This window comes from Balaenoptera physalus, assembly GCF_965194825.1.
Source record: "Balaenoptera physalus genome assembly, chromosome: 10".
Lineage (NCBI taxonomy): Eukaryota > Metazoa > Chordata > Mammalia > Artiodactyla > Balaenopteridae > Balaenoptera > Balaenoptera physalus.
In genome coordinates, this window is record NC_138889.1 from 112,100,323 (window position 1) to 112,116,909 (window position 16,587).

The following is a 16,587-nucleotide window of genomic DNA, read 5'->3' on the forward strand; positions in this document are numbered from 1 at the left end:
ACTGCCCCGCAGCTGGTCCATCTGTGAAATGGGTCCAAGAAAACATCTTGGTGCGGGGTAGGGGGGGGCCTGGCCCTGCTGACCTTGAAGATCTTGGCCCTCTTGGCTGCTTCCTCCACCTGCCTTGCCCTCCCAAAGGCTGCTGCTCGACCCAGCTCTCCTGTTCACTCAGAGGGGACCCCTGGGTGGGCAAGGGCAGGCCAGGGGAGTGCCACCCACCGGCTCTACCCAGCTCTGCTCCTCACCAGTATGGAAACCCAGCAGTCGAGTCAAGCCCTGCAGCCTTGAGGGCCTCATCCATACAATGGGTGCAGTTAGACTCGCCTGACACATGTAGGGCCCTGTGGGGGGACTGCCGGCCTTAACGCTCGGCTTGGAGGGTTCCCTGTGCCCGCGCAGGCTGTCTGCTGTCCGTGAGGCTCTGGAGGTGGGGCAGGGTCTCTGCTCCCTTCCCTACCCACCCTCTCACCTGTCCCGGGCACCCAGGGTAGGGCACATCGCAGCCCTCTGTCCCCGACCGTGGCCCTGGGCGGGCGGTCTGGGCAGTGCTGGCTCTGGGAACCCGGTGCCCAGGCGTGGGAGGGCCCAGGTTGGGGAGGCGGCCGCCAGGTCGGGCCACGCCGGCTCCAGCGGAGGCTGAATGGGCGCTCTGTCCTGCAGCCTGCGGCTGTCATCTGCCGCTGGGATTCGGTTTCCTGGAAGCTGGTGTGGCTGCAGGTGGATTCTGCGCGGCCCGGTGACCTTGCAGCCCTGGAGCCCGGGTGTCTCCGAGCCAGGCGGGGGCCACGGGGGTGGGGAACAATGGGGCCTTCTCCCGGGGGAGCTGGGCCGAGCCGGCAGCGGTAAAGCAATCTGCCCGCGCCCTCAGGCCTCGTGGGCTTGCTGGCAGGGAGAGGGGCTGCTGGGGGCATCGGTGCCAGGCCTTGGCAGGGCTCGAGGGAGGCTGGGCCAGCCGGGTGCCTGGTAACCGAAGCCGCTTGGACACACGCGGGGTTTTGTGGAGCATTTTCAGGGCACGGCTCTGCCTGCCTGCCTCACCTTGGGGCTGGTGGCAGGATGGAGACGGGCAGGGAGGGAGGAGACGAACGTGTCGGTGGGGGCCAGGGGGCTGGGACAGACCACCCGCTGGCCTCTTGTCTCCCCACACAGCTTGGGTTCTGCGGGAGGTGAGGGCAGGGGCCAGCCCTCCCCGCTCCCTTTGCAGGGACAGAGATGCTCTGGGTGGCGAGGGGCCTTGGGGGCTTCCTGGTGGTTACGAGCAGGGGGTTTGGAGTCAGGGGTGCCAGCTCACCATGTGCCCAACCTCCAGGCGCCTCGTTTCCATCCCTTGACACAGGGCATAGCCTGGGGAGTGTTTCCAGCTGAATCATGCATTCACATGTGCATTTGTTCCGCCCACAGCTGCCCTCCTGCGTGTGCCTGCCTGGCCGCCTGGGGCCAGACACTGAGTCAGAGGGGGGTGGCCAGGACTTGGTGCCCTGAGAGGAGGGGTCCTCCTTTGAGCTGCAGCCTCTCCCTGCGAGCCTGAAGGGTCTTTCTGGAGTGTCCGGGCTGCTCTGCTCCACGGCGTGACGAGGAGCGGAGTCAGGGCAGCTGGGCACAGCTCTGGCACAGTGATTTCGGCTCCTGGGATGTGTGGGTCTGGGTGTCCGCAGTTCGGCCCTCAGTGGTCACACCTAGAAACAAGTGAATGTCCACGTGTAGGGGGATGCTGAGTGTGGTTACAGCAAACGGACAGAGAAACTCTGTGCAGAAGCTCAGGAGAACGGAAAGGCCTCTACGGACAGTAGGAGAGAAGGACCAGCAGCTGAACAGCCCGGATGGCTGGCCGCTGCCAACGTGCCCTTGGAGACCGTGTGCCCTCGGAGACCGTGTGCCCTCGGAGACTGTGTGCCTGTGGAGCCCGTGTGCCCTCGAAGGCCGTGTGCCCGTGGAGCCCTTGTGCCCCCGGAGACCGTGTACCCCCGGAGACCGGTGCCCTCGGAGACCGTGTGCCCTCGGAGACTGTGTGCCTGTGGAACCCGTGTGCCCTCGGAGACCGTGTGCCCTTGGAGGCCGTGTGCCCGTGGAGCCCATGTGCCCTCGGACACCGTGTGCCCTCGGAGACCGTGTGCCCGTGGAGCCCTTGTGCCCTCGGAGACCGTGTACCCTCGGAGACCGGTGCCCTCGGAGACCGTGTGCCCTTGGAGAACGTGTGCCCGTGGAGCCCGTGTGCCCTCGGAGACTGTGTGCCCTCAGAGGCCGTGTGCCCTCGGAGACCGTGTGCCCGTGGACCCCGTGTGCCTGCGGAGCCCGTGGCGCTCACACAGGTGAATTTGAACCTGGGCTGGGGGTCAGGCTGCTGCGCCGGCTGGAAAGGTGAGCACCTGCTCCTTCATCTCCCAGGAGGGGGCTGCCCTTTTCCAGTCTATGGATGTGAGGTGTTTGAAAACACATAATGAGGATGTTTTCAGGTCTACACCTTGGAAAAAAGTCAAAGGAGGAAGAGAGGAGGGTGCAGAGGGGGACCTCTGGGGACAGTGGGCCTGAGGCGCCGGGGTAGAGCATTCAGCAAGCGTCTACTGCATGCGCCTCTTTGCCTCGCTCAAGGTGAGTCTGATGCATGGGGGTGGTGTGCAGGTGCAGGGGGTTGGATACGTGGCCCGTATTTACAGGTCCCCCCATTGCATCCCCTGCTGTGCCTCAGTTTCCCCTCCTGTAAGTGGTGGTTCTCAGCGGCTGCCTTGCTGAGGCTTCGGAGGGGACGTCTAGGAGGCCGCCCCTGGAGTGGCGGGGAGGGGGCTTTCCCCTCTGCTGACCGGTCCCTGAACGGGGCAGCGCGGGATCACCCAGGCCTCCCGGGGAGGAGACCGGAGGGCTCAGGGTCAAAAACGGAGTCACAGGCGGGGCAGGAGCCCCGCAGGCCTTGCGCCGCAGGGCCGGCCAGTCGAGTGGAAGGCCCGCTGATTGTCTGCCGCCGGCCTTTCCTCTCCAAAGGCCTTTTGACGCGGCCTTGTGGATGGGAGCGGGGATTTGATTAAGACACTTTGAAAGTACTCAGTGACATTACCCACCGTCCCGACAGCCGTCTCTTTAGAAAGCGTCCCTGCCGGATGGGCCCTTCTCCCAGGTGACGCTACGGCCCCACCCAGGCCCCAGCCCAGCAGGTCAGGGCCTCCGCACCTCCACCCCTGAGTGCCTGGGCCTCTCCCAGCACCAGCCTCCTGTCCCTGGGCCCGGCCGATCCATCTCTGACCTGTCACTTCCATTGTCCTTGGCCAGAGGGGCTGCAGACCCGGCTTTCTGGGGAGTGGGCTGAGGGCACGGTTGGGGGTGAGCGCTCCCTGCGTGCCTGCCCCCAGGCCCCTCCGGCAGATTCTCTGGCCCCCAGGGGTGCGCTGGTATGGGGCTGAGGCTGCTCAGAGGGTGTCCCGTGAGCGGCTGCGAGAGGCTTCTGGCTTTGCAGCAGGGGCTGCCTGTCCCCGTGGATCCCGGGTCACTGTTGGCCTCCCTCAGTCGTTCCGGGAGAACTGGATGGGGATAATGAGGCCCTCAGCCCATCGAGTGACCTGAGCTGGCCAGTCAAGTGGAAGGCCCAGCAGGGTCCCGCTCAATGCGGATTTGCTATGGAGACGTCTACGTCAGGGACGGTTGTGTGTTGCAGTTGTATATAAAGACATATTGCTGGGCCAAAGAGAACAGTTCATATGCACGTCTCTCCCTGACCTCAGGAGCTCTGTCCGTTCGTGCCTGGTTGTGAGGCTGCCGTGGCTTTTGTCCTGTCTTCTCTTAGGCTTAGCACCCTGCTGGCAGCTCTGTGAAGCTGGGGCTGCAAAGACCATATGAGGCTCAGAGAGGTTAGGGGCCCTGCCCAAAGATGCACAGCTAGAGAGTGGCTGAGTCAGAATGGGAATATTCTTGCACCGTGTGTGTGTGTGTGGGGGGGGGGGAGTGGGCAGTGGAGAGGAATAAAGCTAAGAAACCACCAACAGAAATTCAGTGGGGTTTGGTAGTTTCAATCAGTAGTTAGGCTTGTAACAGAGTTTCTTGAAGATCCAACAGGGAGTTTGGTATTTTCCTGCGTGGCAGGTGCAATGGCAGCCATATTGGAGCCAGTGGGCATGTCCTGATGGAGCCCTTGCATTTCGCTGCATCGGACAGGCATAGTGCTTCTTGGCTCTTTGGCCCACGTAGGCCAGCAAAGGAGCTATGTTCATACCACCTGGGAATTTTCTGCGTCTTTTTCTCAGATCTGACCTTTCCAGCCCCACGATCCAGTCCGAGAAGCCCAGCTCTTTGTTTTAACCAGTCCATTTCCCCCTGCCTCCTGGCTTCCTGTCCCAGCCACCGACTTCTCTGCCACTGGAAGTCCTGGTTCTTCTCTGAGGCTTTTTTTCTGGTGCAAATTCACACAAGCAGGTGCTGCGTTGGGCCAGTCCTGCCCTGGGCCTTGGTTTCCCCATCTGCGCCAGCGGGAGGACCCATGTCACCTGAGGCTTCTCTGCTCTAAGCATCTCCCTCCCCCAGCACAACCTGTGGACCCCACGAGCACCCCGTCAGCCCGGCACCGTGTGTTCTGCCGCCGCTACCAGCTTCCTGGGGCCGCAGGCCAGGCAGGAAGACGAGGCTGCCGGCGTGATTGATCCAAGCAGCCCGCGCCTCCCACTTTGATGTTGCTCAGAAAGATCACACGCTTCCTACAGGCTGGAAACTCGGAGAGAGTTTTGCCGAGCAGGGTGTGGAGGGGGGCTGGGGGACGGCTGGGGCTTCCAGAGTCATGGGCAGGTGGGAGTCCCTGCAGCGTCCAAGTGACACGTTTTCAACTCAGTCTCCTCACTCCCCATCTGTGCGACCTGGGTCCACACGCAGGAGGCAGGAGGAGCTTGGTGTGCCAGGCCCGCGATGGGCACCCGTCCTGGGCTGGCTCTGGGCCTTCTCAGGCTGAGGGGTCACTGCCCAGATGTGGGTGAGACCTAAGCCTGGGATCAGGTGAGGGGGCGGGAGAGGTGTGGCCCTGGGAATCAAGGGCAGGCCTGCTCCCTCTGGGTGCCACAGAGGTGGGCGCGGGGATGAAGGCTTGAGGTGGGGGGTCTGACGACAAGAGCAGGGGGAGGGGTCTGAGCATTCTCTGGTGTCCAGTAGGTCTGCCCTGAGCCGAGCTTTCCCCCTCCTCCACCTTCCGCCTCGCTAAGGGGCCTGTGGGCTGGGGGCTGGGGAGGTGGAGGCGTGGGGATACAGGGATCCCCAAACCTCCCCCTGGCATCCTGGTGCCTCACGGGGTGCTGAGGGAAGGGCCAAATGACAGAGTCAGGCCCAGCAGGTCACAGAGGGACCTGCTGAGAGAAAAGGATCTGGGGCTCAGAGTGGAACCCCTACCTCCTGCCACACAGCTAGCACCTGAGACCTGGGCAGAGAGGGGCTGGTGTCCTGGCCTCAGAGGCCTTGCGGGGCACAGTTGGCCAGGACCCCCATCTTTAGAGAAGACCCTTCCTCAGGCCAGTGTCTCTGGCCAGTGTCGAGAGCCTCTACCTGCCCCCGCTCCCAGCCCAGGCCTGATCTGTTGGTGCTGGAGGCAACTCCCCGCCTTGAGCAGGTGAAAACACAGCAGCTGGCCAGCGAGGTCAGAGGTCGCCTGCTCCTGGGCTCCGGTGCCGCCCGGCCATGAGGCCCTCTGCCCGCCTGCTGAGGTTCTGCTGCGCAGTGGAAGGGGCGTAGGTGGGGGGCGGTCAGCTTCCAGAGGGCCTGGCCCCTGGCCCCCTGCACTCAGAGGGCAATGGAAGCTGGACTTTGTTTGTCCAGCTCTGGCTGCTCTGAGCACGCTCTAGGCCTCGCTGCCTGTCTGACCCGTGCCGGGCCCGGTCTCCCCAGCTCCCCAGCCCCCCGGGGCCACAACGATAGGGCCAGAGCCAAGAGGGGGTGCCGCTGGGGGCTGAGAATGGTGAGGCAGACACCCTTTCAGACCCCCAGTGAGCCACTGGGGCCCAGAACCGTGAGGGCGGTCCTAGGATGAAGCCGGGGAAGGCAGGTTTCCGGGGAGCTAGGAAGGGCCTCCCGTACCAGGGACTGGCTGCATGTTAGGAAGGGGGTGTCTGTCCCTGAGGGTGACCCAGCAGGTCCCCACCGGATGGACGCTCGTGCGGGGCCGCGTGTGGGCCCGTCCCAGGAACCCGGCCCACGGCTGCCTTTTGCCACTCCACCCCTAGCCCGGCTGTCTGACCACCCCAGTCGGGACGCACACCTGACCCCCTCTTCCAGGGCCCAGGGTGCCCAGCCGTCTTCCCCTGAGCAACCATCACACGGCACCGCCTGGTGGTGCCCTGCCTGTTCCAGGCGTGTCCACAGCCCCAGCAGTGCCGTTAGCCTCTTTCCAAACTCAAATTGTATCCCTTAATTTAACTGGCACTTCCTGAGTACCTAGTGGGGCCAGGCCCTGTGCCAGGCGCTCCTGGGCTCTGGCTCCCCTTGGGTCCTCAGAGTCCTAGCACAGCCCCTTCTCCAGCGGCGGGCCGGAGGGCAAGGCTCCTGACCCCTGCCCAGTGCGGGGGTGGGGGGTGCCTGCCAAACTGGTCCTGAGCAGGGAGGGGGCTGTGGCTGCTGGCAGCTTGGGGCCACTAGGGCGCAGGGCGGAGCTGCATGTGTGTGGCGGGGGGCATCACGGGTGAGCGGGCAGGGCCTGGGCAGTGGGGGCCAGAGCTGGCCAGGGTGCAGGACAGCAGGCTGTGGGCAGCTTGCTCTGGCACCGAGGGGGCGCTGGGGGGTGAGGCTGGACGCAGCAGGGGCCAGGGAGCTGCTCTGAGGGGGCACTCGGGCCAGGCGGTGGGAATGCGATGAGGCGATAGGCCCCAGAACCAGGCACCTCCTGGACCATTTGTCTGGCTGCCTTTATGAAGCACCTACTGTGTGCCTGGCCCGGTCCTAGACCTTGCGTGTATTATGCTCATCAACTCCTCCCCCACACCCCTTCAAGAGGCGCTCTGTTCCCGCTGCACAGACAGGGGAGGGGGCAGGAGGCGCAGGTCGGCCCCCGGCCCAGGGTGGGGAGGACCTCAGGTTGGGCGGACACCGGCCTCAGAGACTGGCCCCCACGGCCGAGCCCCGAGCCCTCCAGATGCCGTCCTTCTGCCCGGCTCCAGAGGGCGCCGACGGGGGAGGGGGCATGGGCAGAGGAGGTGGGTGCCCCAGGAGGTGGGCAGGGCAGCCCCCCCAGCGCCACCCTCTCCCGCCAGCAGATGCTCTCAGCACCCACCGGACACTGAAGACCCCAACAAGGAAGCCCAATTGGGAGACAAAGGCCGGACGCCGGGGACAAACGCTCACGGACATTGTCGGCGGGAGCGGCCAGGCAGCCAGGCGAGGCCCACAAAGGGGCCGGGGGCGGGGCCGGGAATGGGCCTGGGCTGCACATGCCACCGTTGCCCGGGCGACGGCCCTCTCCCGGAGAGGTCTGCTGGGCCATTGTCCGGGGCACACAGGACGTGTCATACACCAGATGGCCGTGTGCTGTGTAAGTCAGTTATCGGGGGCAGAGTGAAGGAATGCGGCCGCGCGGCGGGCTGGGGCGCCATCTGTTCCCTCAGACCGCGGGCACCGGCGGGCATTGAGCTCCCGGCCGGCCGGCCCAGCCTCCACTGCGGCTTTAATTAGCTAATTCCATAATTGGGCTTTATTTCAGGTAAATTGCATTTCACACCCGAGAGGGCTGCAATGGCCCGTCCAGGAGTGAAGCACTCGGGCACTTTGTGCGCAGTCGATAATACGCAAAACAAAGCCGGGCTGGGTGCAGGGGCCGCGCCCGGCCCAGATGGGCGGCCCGAGCGAGCGCCCTGAGGGCTGGGGGCCGTGCCCGGCAGCGGGCGGGGCGGGGGCGCCGTGGAGGGCCCCGCTCTCCAGCCAGCCGCCTCCTGGGGTTTCCACAAATATTTACTCAACAAGGAAACAACAGCTTTTGCCTTTCCAGTAATTGTTGCTCTCGCCCCTCCCCCCGGGGGTTTGGGCTGGGGAGGCCCTGGGCCCTCGCTGGCCCGCCTCCCCTCCCCCACACCGGCCAGTGCCCGAGGGCCAGACGTCCCCTCAGGTGGGAGCCAGGGCTGGGCTCCGGGGAGCCCCTGGGGCTCTGCAAAGGGGGACCCAGGCCCCTCCCCTCCCACAGGGGCCCAAGCCGACATTCCACACGGACCAGGAGTTCCTGCTTTGCGGCCACCTGGGCACCTGCCTCCAAGGGGGCTGCAGGGGTCCCGTCCAAGAGGGAGGTTGGGGAGGGCTCCAGGCAGGACCTGGGGGAACGGAGCTGGGCCTGGAGGAGGCAGGGGCCCAGATGCCCGTGGGCAGCAGTGGGAGGCTGGTGGTGGGAGTGGGGGCAGGTGCTGTCCTGGAGTTAAGAATTAAGCCCGAGACCTGAGAAGTGCGTGTGGGATGTGAGTTCTGAGGACAGGGTCCCCAAGCTGCTTGTCTGGGGGCGATGACCCCACCTGTTCACCCCTCCCCCCTTGAAGGGTCCCAAGACCTGGGGGTGGGGCTGGTCTCATAAAGGGCTATCAGGGAGAGCTTCCTGTAGGAGGGGGCTTTGAGCCTGGCTGGAGACCAAGGGAGTGGTTTCAACAGATGGAGAGGGGACAGGAGAACCTCCCGGCAAAGGCACCAGCAAGAGCAAAGGCTTAGCGGGTGGGCTGGAGCCCGACCTTGGGTGGGGGGACAGGAACAGCCTGGCCTCCAGGTGCTCCTGGGTCACTGGCGCCACCCCGTTCCCAGGAACACCAGGCCGGGGGGTTGAGGCTTCTGGGCCCCCTCACCGGGGTGGGCGCAGACGGGGTGAGGGGTGCTGGGGGGTTGAGGGGTGGGCAGCAGCTCCACGGGAAGACAGGTTGTCCCAAAGATGGGTCGCTTGCTCCCCCAGGAAAGGAGGCGAGAGCAGGGCAAGGTCAATTTTGTGATTCCACGTTTATTAGGAAAAACCTGAACGATTAAGAATCAAAATCACACTGTGAAATTCATTAAAGCACAGATTCCGGATCACCACAGATTATTCTGATTTCGGTGAGACGGAGCACCCCGGAGGAGGAGACGGGTCTCGTCAGAGCCGGAGATGCCTGTCTGCTCCCCTGCGGCTCAGCAGCTGGTTGGGGAGGCGACCGTCTGTGTGTCTGTCCAGCTGCTCAGACCAGGCAGGGAGCTGGAGGTGAGGCCCGCACGCAGAGCGGGGTTTGGGGACCCTCCTCTTTTCTCCGGAATGGGTAGGAGAAGCTGCCAGTCCAAAGTGGGGGACCTGGGCACCCCCATTCTACTGGTGGGCGGTCCACTCCCCGTGAAGAGCTCTGGCCACAGCGGTGGGCATGTCCCTCCCGTTGGAAGCTGCGGCGTCAGGTGCAGATCCCCAGCAGCTCCTGGCCTGAGTCAGCATCTCTGGAGCGGGGGAGTCAGGCCCAGGCCCGGGGGGCCTCCGGCGGGCTCTCGGGCCTTGATTGGGCCTTGCCCGTGGGCATCTTTTATTCGGCATGGGCTGGGCCCGCCCTGCCCTGCCTTGCCTGCCTTCTCCCTGGGTCCCCCTGGGCCTGGATTTGAGGCTGGGGGTGGGGCCCTCACAGACCCTGTCCAGGCCGTCCCTCTGTCTCCCCTCAGGAACGCCCTGGGGCCTGCACACTGCAGTGCTGCTTCCTGGCCAGACATGGGACAGACCAAGTGCCTGGGATGCCCGGCCTGACCCCCTGCCACTCTGTCCCGAGTATCATGCAAGTAATGTGGGGGACCCCGGTCTCAGAGCTGAGAGGCCCCTCCTCCTCCCAACACCCAGCCAAATTCTAGTACCCGCTGGCTGGGAAGAGGCGGTCGTGGCGAGCCCCCCAGCCCAGGCCAGAGGGCCCTGTGGCCCACCGGGTGTCTGGGGCCTTGGAGAGCAGGACTGCTCTCTCGGGCCTTCGAGAGGGGGCTGAGGCCTAGTGGTGCCTGTGCTGAGCGGGGGGGTGGGCTGGGCCGGGCGGGGCTCCTCCGGGCCTCCCCTCTCAGGCCTGGGCCCCGAGCCCCCATCAGGAGCCCTTGTCGGGGCCCCCGTGGGGCACGGTCAGCTGTTCGTAGGTGGGCAGCGCGTTGCTGGGCAGGAAGAGCTCGGGGTGGATGGAGCCGCCGCTGTGGGGCTGGAGCACCTGGGCCCCGCCCCCGCTGGAGGCCCGGCCGCCGGGGGCGCCTCCGTGGTGCAGGGCGAGCAGCTGGTGCAGCATGTCTGTGATGAGCGCCAGCCTCTGGTCCAGCTGCGTCACCTGCGGGGACAGGGTCAGAGGTGAGCCGGGCGCCGTGCAGGTGACCTCAAGGCCTGGGCTGCTTGAGGACCAGGGGAGCGGGGGGGGGCCTGGCCTTGGTCACGCCCGTGTGTGTGTGGGTGTCCGTGGCCCCTGTGCAAGTCTGCACGTGTGCACACACGTGCGTGGAGGGAGCCCCGCTCTGCAGCCCTCACCTGAGACCAGTGGCTGAGCAGGTAGCAGGGCGGGGCCCCTCCCCTGCCGTCTACCCCCACCCCCATGCCCACCAGCAGGGTTTGTGCCTCAGGGCGCTCTTGTCATCCCGGCACGGTCCCCAACTCAGCAGGGGCACCACCATCTTCCCAGCTGAGCCCCCAAACCCGTACCAATCCCCAGGGGTCAGCCAGGGCCACATGCCCACCATGCTTTTCCCAAAGGCCTTTCCTGCGCTGAGCACTGGGGCTGCCCACCCCACGAGGTGGGGTCGCCCCACGAAGCTGGAGGGGAGGTGGATGGAGGACGGACCTGGGGCTGCAGGTACTTAGCAGGGGCCGCTGGATGCCCAAGACGGGGTGGGGCTGGCGTGAGCCCGGGGGTGGGAAGAGGACCCCAGGGCCCTCAGAGCAGGGGCAGGGGTGAAGCAGACGTCCTGGCACGAGCCGGGAGGAGGCCTGGCTCACCCTGGGGCCTGCAGTGCCCTTGGGGGTGGTTCCCCCAGGGTCTCTGTCAGAAAATAATACCCGCCTTGGGTACCTGGAACACTGGAAAGACTAGAAATGATGGGGGAGGGAGCGGAGGTGGCCAGATCGTCACCGATAAGGGCCAAGCTGCAGGAACACAGAGCTGCTTCAGGGGAGAGCGTGGCTGCGGGTAAAAGCCCAGGGATGGCTCAGCCAAGGGTCAACGCTGGGGCTGAGGACGGCGGCAGGCCGAGCTGGCTGGGGCGGGCCATCCACCTGGACACACACATGGTCCATGATGTATGTGCTCTGAGCCGCCCTGGGCCAGACGGCCCCAGGACCCATCTGGGCCCCACTGCTGGCTGCGGTATCCCTACCCCAGGACCGGACGGAGCTGGCTGCTGGCCAAGCGGGTCGGCCCCGGGGAAGATGCTGTTGGTTGAAGAGGCCACAAATCCTGTGTAGCTGGGTCCCCGGGTGGGCCCGGGTCCGGCTTCAGAGCGGGGGTGGGGCAGTCCCCAGCCTCCCTCCCACTGTGGACGCTGAGTCAGGGGGGAGGGGCAGGGCTGGCTGAGCGGGAGGAGGGGAGGGTTCTCTCCTGAGTCGGGGCCACGGGGCTCTCTTGAGACCTAGCAGCAGGTAGGGCAGGATGGGGGGCTGGAACGTGGAGCAACAGCCCCCCTATCAGGACGGCTGCCCGTGAGGTGGGGCCTGTGACCCACGTCCCCAGCTTCGCACGGTGGTGGCTGCAGCACTGAGGCCGGTGCTGTCTCCTGGGACCTCCTGGGCTCCCCTGCCCGCCTCTGCCTCCTCAGACGGTGCGGGGGACTGAGACATCCTCCGCTGCCCCTGAGCCTGGGGCAGGGGCAGCTGCATGTCTGAGGCCCCCTCACCCAGGCCAGGGGGGCCTAACCTATTTTTCCAGACACATCTGATACCGGAGCCCAGGCTATAAAGGGAAGGGGTGCAGAGCTTCTCTGGTTTAGCTGGGGTAGGGCCTGGGCCCCTCACTCAGCTCTCCCCACCCCTGCATTCCCCCGGGTGCCTCCCTGACACCCTAGTCCCACCATATGCTGAGGCCACCCACAGACGCAGGCCCCGAGGCCCCAGGAGAAGAGTCTCGTTTGGGGTCTCTGGCTGGGACCCTTGCAGCCCAGCCAAGGGGGGCTGGGGAGGACCCTCTCCTCGGCCCAAGACCGCTGGAGCTCCAGCCGCTGGCAGGACTGGCCCCCCAGTCCCACCGACCGCCTATGCCCTGGGAGACCCGTGGGGGACCCTACACGCCTGGTAGCCTGGAATGAGCCTTGCACGAGGCTGGTCCGGGCAAGCTTCATGTTGCTCCACTGTGCAGGCCCCGGCTTGGGTATTGATTGGTTTGGCATCAATTAGAGCACCAAATACATTACAGAAGAAAATTTGTGGTTTCATAAATTTTCACTTTATGGCACTTGAACATCTGTTGAAGCCCCCAGCAGGGCAAGTGGGTATGGAAGCCTTTATAGGGTGTTCTTGGGAAAAAAGGAAATGGAAGAATGGCTGGGATTCAGGAAGGGGTGGGGCTGCTGGGCATGACTGGAGAGGGGGCGCATCCCAGGGGGCTGACAGCACAGCCCCCACTGGGGAGCGGGCGGGAGGCTGGCCCCAGGCCGAGCTCGCCCTCAGGGGGCCACCTGGGGCACTTCTGCTGCTGCCCTTGCCCTGCTCTGCTTCCAAGCCCACCTCGGCCCCCTGGGCTGCTGCTCATGGCAGACGGGGCTTTGAGGGGCTCACCGGGCTCCCTGGTCCCAGGGGACATGCTCCCATTAGCCAGACTGCTGGAGGTGGCAGGGGCGCTGGGGGCGAGCTCGGATCTGGGCCAGAATCCCAGAGCTGGCCTGAAGCCTGGGCCTCATGCCTCCACCTCCTTCTCGCACAGGAGAGGAGCGGGTCTGGGGAGGAGCGTTAACAGGCCGCCACTGATGGGACGGGAGAGAGAGCAAGTGGGGAAGCCCGCAGGCCACACCAGACTCCTGCCAAGGCCTCCCGGCCACTTGCCGCGTCCTCCTGGTCCTCTGGCCACCCTCAGGGTCCCCCTGGGTCTTCCTGGCCCCCTGCAGGGTCCTGCCGCCTGCCCAGCCCCACGCCTGATGGGCGGGGATCCTCTCCATCGATTGCCTGGTCCAGCTTCAGGGCGTGGTGATCAGTGGGTGGGCCAAGCCCTGTGGAGCCCCCCTAGCCCCCAACCCCGAGCCGTGTCTCCTCCCCCGCCCGGAGCTTGGTGGCTGACCTCGGTGCCACACACCTCCCAGGGCTGCCGGCTGCTGGTCGCTGGCTCTGGGCTGCCTGAGCTTGCCCTGCACTGCCCAGCCCCCAGGGCCCGGTGGTGGCCTCTGCCCGGGGGGGCTCCCGTCCTTCGCAGCGGCTGATCCCCTGTCCCCACAGTGTGGCGTGAGCCTGGTCAGGCTGGTCCAGGAGGCCAAGTCAGACCCCACGCTGAGACCCGGCCTCCGTGCTGTCCTCCCTGGGCCTCAGTTTCTCAGCTGGGAAGTGGGGGCATTCTGCTCCTCCCGTGGCGGGTGTTTTTGAGGATGGAGCAGGACAGTCGTGTAGGAGCCCGTGCCCGCGGGCTCTGTGAGTGTGACTCACACCTGCCACACTTCTCCAGGGCTGAGCGCATCCCAGAGAGATGGTCCCTGGGTCCCCCTACCCTGGCTTCTCCTCCTCCCAAGGAGAGTGACTTTATCTTGCTTCCTGTTCGATGGTGACACCCAGTGAGCACTTCATTCGGCCGGAGGGAGCGGCCTGAGCCAAACCCCAGCCGCAGAGAAGTGCGTCCCTCCGGGCAGGTGCCCAGGTGAGGTGCTGTCACCCTCAGAGGAAGGCAGTGCCCGCTCGGGGACCAGGATGGCGTTGCCCGGGAGCCGCTGGGGCACATCAGTTTTGGGGATCTTGGATCTCGTCATTATTTGCAATTTGATAGTGACTAAAGGGCAAGGCCAACAAAAGCTCCCTTGTTCCCTGCCTCCACTCACCAAATTAATAACCATAAGACGACTCCCGGCCCTCGGAAGAGAAAAAAAGCAATTAGAATAACAGCCAGTTAGAGAGCCCCGGGCGGCTGGTGATCAAACCCAAGGCGACGGGATTCCTGTTTGATGTGGTTATGAATTTGTTTTCAAAAGAAAATCTTGAAAAAGAGTCTTTCAAGGGAAATTTTTGCAGAACCTGCTCGGCCTTGATCCCAGCTCTGGACCCGCCGATGGCCCTGGCCACGTGCAAGCCTTGGGCTCTCTCGGCCACACTGGCCAAAGACGGGCAGGAGTGGGGGACACCGAGGCCTGGGGCTCGCGGGGAGGGAGTCCCCTGCCCTGCGGGGCAGCTCGTGGTGCCCCAGGGTCCCTGTGGGTCAACATCTAAAGGGGGAGGCAGGGCTCCTCTTGGGACAGCCCAGGGCCCTCTGCAGGGTCACAGGGCAAAAGACCTCTGGACCCTCTTGTTTGCAGACTGTGCTGGACCAAGAGTCACTGAGCCACTCTCGGGGGCAATGCTTACAATACTTAAACACCAGGCACTGAGCTGGGTGCCAGCCCTGGGGCCAAGCTGGGCTGCAGGGAGTTGGGGGTTCCAGGTATGTCACGGGGTGTGCGGGGGCCTGAAGCCCCAGGGAGCCCTGCCCAAGCCCACACGCCGGCGACAGGCGCAGGGACACGGCCATGACTGCTCAGTGTGTCCGTGCACAGGCCCGCTCAGTCCTCCTGACACCCTGCGACACGGCTCTGCCCCCTTCACCCGCCTTCACACACAGCAGGGAGCGTGGGAGGGAAGAGGTCAGGGAGCAGGGGTTGCAGAGGGGCTGCTGCTGGCCTGTCTCCCGCTTCTGCCCTGGCCACAGGCCTGTGGCACCTGCAAGGCCCAGCACTGCCCAGGTCACAAGCCCCTGCTCCCCGCTGCTCTTGAGTCCATTAGACAGGTGACACAGCTGAGGCCCGGGGGCACAGCGGGCCTTGAGTCCCTGGACGCGGCTTGGAGGGACCAGGTGGGGCCCGCTCACAGCCGGGGCAGGTCCAGTGGCCCATGGCAGGGGTGCTGAGCCTGCCACACCTCCACCCGGTCCCCATCCTGGCCGCCCAGAGAGAGAGCCCTGTGCCGGACAGCTCAGGGCAGAAACCCGCCTTCCCTGTCCAGGGCCCCAGCCACACCTCACAGGCCCCCGGGTGGGCAGTCCACCCTGCCCCCTCCCGAACATACAGTTTGTGCGAAGCCCCCAGCCCGGGGCAGGACACAGGGTATGATGAGTGAATTCTGATGGGTGGAAGGAGTGCCCGCTCCCACCCCTATTAGAGCCCGGCCACAGCCTTGGACGACGGGCCTGCTGGACCCAGGAAGGACTCAGTCTGAGAAGTGACACTGTGCCCCCTGGGCCTCGTGGCTGCTCAGTGGGATTCAGGTGGTGGTCCTGGGCCACCCCCCCACCCCACCCCCCGGGACTTCTGGGTTCTCCATCTCCATAGAATGCCATTTCTTGCCCCACCCCTGGCCCTGGCCCTCCCTCTGCAAGCTGCTGCTTGGTGAGGGAGGGGAGTGGGGGGGGGGTCACGGTGACCTGTGACCTTTGCCCCCTGCGCCCTGCCGCACGTGCAGGTGGTGCTGAGCACCCACGTCTAGGGCAGCGGACGTCACTGGGAGAGAGCGCCAAGGGGAGGGGCACGGGCTGCGTCCTGGCGTCTGCTAGACCATGGCAGGGGGAGGGCCAGCCTGGTGTGACAGCTGCGGTCTGCTGTCCTCTGACCCTGAGCACCCAGGCTCAGGCTAGGGACACATCCAAGACCCACACGCTTGACCCCTGGGGACCGCAGGCCTGAACTCAGACCATAAAACCATGGTTTCCCTGCGCCTCTGTTGAGGCCTCTCTCTCTCTCTCAGCACCCACCCTGTTCCTTGCACATTTTCCTCATCCCAGAAAAACACTCCAAAATCTCAGCATCATGCTCTACATTCTGTCTGTCAGCAGAACTTGGGAAACCCCTGCCCACCCCTCACTGGCTCCCAGCCCAGGCCAGACCGCCAATTTTTTATGCTAGGACTATTGCAGTAGCCTGCCAGGTAGCCTTCCCCCACAATGTGGTCCTTTCAAAACACAAACCAGGTCACATCGTTGCCCTACTCATAGCCTCCTGAGCTCCCACCTCACTCCCAGGAGAAGCCTGAGTCCCTCTTGTGGCCCTAGACTTGTCCCCCTTCGCTCTATGGCCTCCCCCCCCGACCCCGCCCTTCTTCCCTCTGCATTTACTCCAGGCCACTCTGCTGGTCCTCAAACATGGCAGCACATGCCTGCCTCAGGCCCTTTTCCCCAGCTGCTCCCCTGTCTGCATCAACCACCCTCTACCCTCGGACCTCACCAAAAGCACCGATCGTGGCCACGTCCCTCCTTCTGCCGTGGCCCCCCACCATCCCCACGCTGGCCCTTATTTTCTCCAAGGCCCCTGGCCTGCGATTGTATCTGCTCACTCCTTAGCTGGTTCTCCCACTAGAATTAGGCTCCAGGAGCCCCACTCCTCTGCCTGTCGTTGAGGGCACACAGAGGGCCCAGTTCACATTTGTGGAACGAATATGGTGGGTGCTACACAGCCCAGAGCCCCCGGGGAAACTTTCTGCCAAGGGGGAAGGGGGAGGTGGTGCGGGGTACCTGCCTGCCTAGGGCCAGCTGTCCTGGGGGGAGG

At 65.0% G+C, this 16,587-nt stretch overlaps 2 protein-coding genes and 1 long non-coding RNA gene across 7 annotated transcripts in view; 2 read left to right on the forward strand and 1 right to left on the reverse strand.

Moving 5' to 3' along the window:
• Positions 1–1,049: 1,049 nt before the first annotated feature.
• Positions 1,050–8,732, forward strand: LOC309668510 (uncharacterized protein). 3 transcript variants are annotated; one of them, XM_082478401.1, is made up of 3 exons: positions 1,050–2,358; positions 2,454–2,589; positions 7,209–8,732. In XM_082478401.1, exons 1-2 carry the CDS (start codon positions 1,821–1,823, stop codon positions 2,540–2,542), a joined length of 627 nt encoding a protein of 208 aa, XP_082334527.1. In that variant the 5' UTR covers positions 1,050–1,820; the 3' UTR covers positions 2,543–2,589; positions 7,209–8,732. The 3 variants fall into 3 exon arrangements, with proteins under 3 accessions (XP_082334527.1, XP_082334525.1, XP_082334526.1); XM_082478399.1 differs by lacking the exon at positions 2,454–2,589 and having other exon boundaries at positions 7,206–8,732; XM_082478400.1 differs by lacking the exon at positions 2,454–2,589.
• A 165-nt stretch (positions 8,733–8,897) lies between these two features.
• KCNQ1 (potassium voltage-gated channel subfamily Q member 1) overlaps positions 8,898–16,587 on the reverse strand; it is a 348,594-nt gene continuing 340,904 nt past the window's right edge. For all 3 annotated transcript variants that reach the window (XM_082477729.1, XM_082477726.1, XM_082477727.1), the window contains one exon: positions 8,898–10,229. In XM_082477729.1, the coding sequence (XP_082333855.1) occupies positions 9,999–10,229 (231 nt within the window). In that variant the 3' untranslated portion in view covers positions 8,898–9,998. The remainder of the gene's footprint in view (positions 10,230–16,587) is intronic.
• Positions 10,238–13,011, forward strand: LOC309668225. The gene is made up of 3 exons (XR_014268132.1): positions 10,238–10,745; positions 12,240–12,372; positions 12,804–13,011. It is a non-coding gene; the product is annotated as an uncharacterized lncRNA (long non-coding RNA).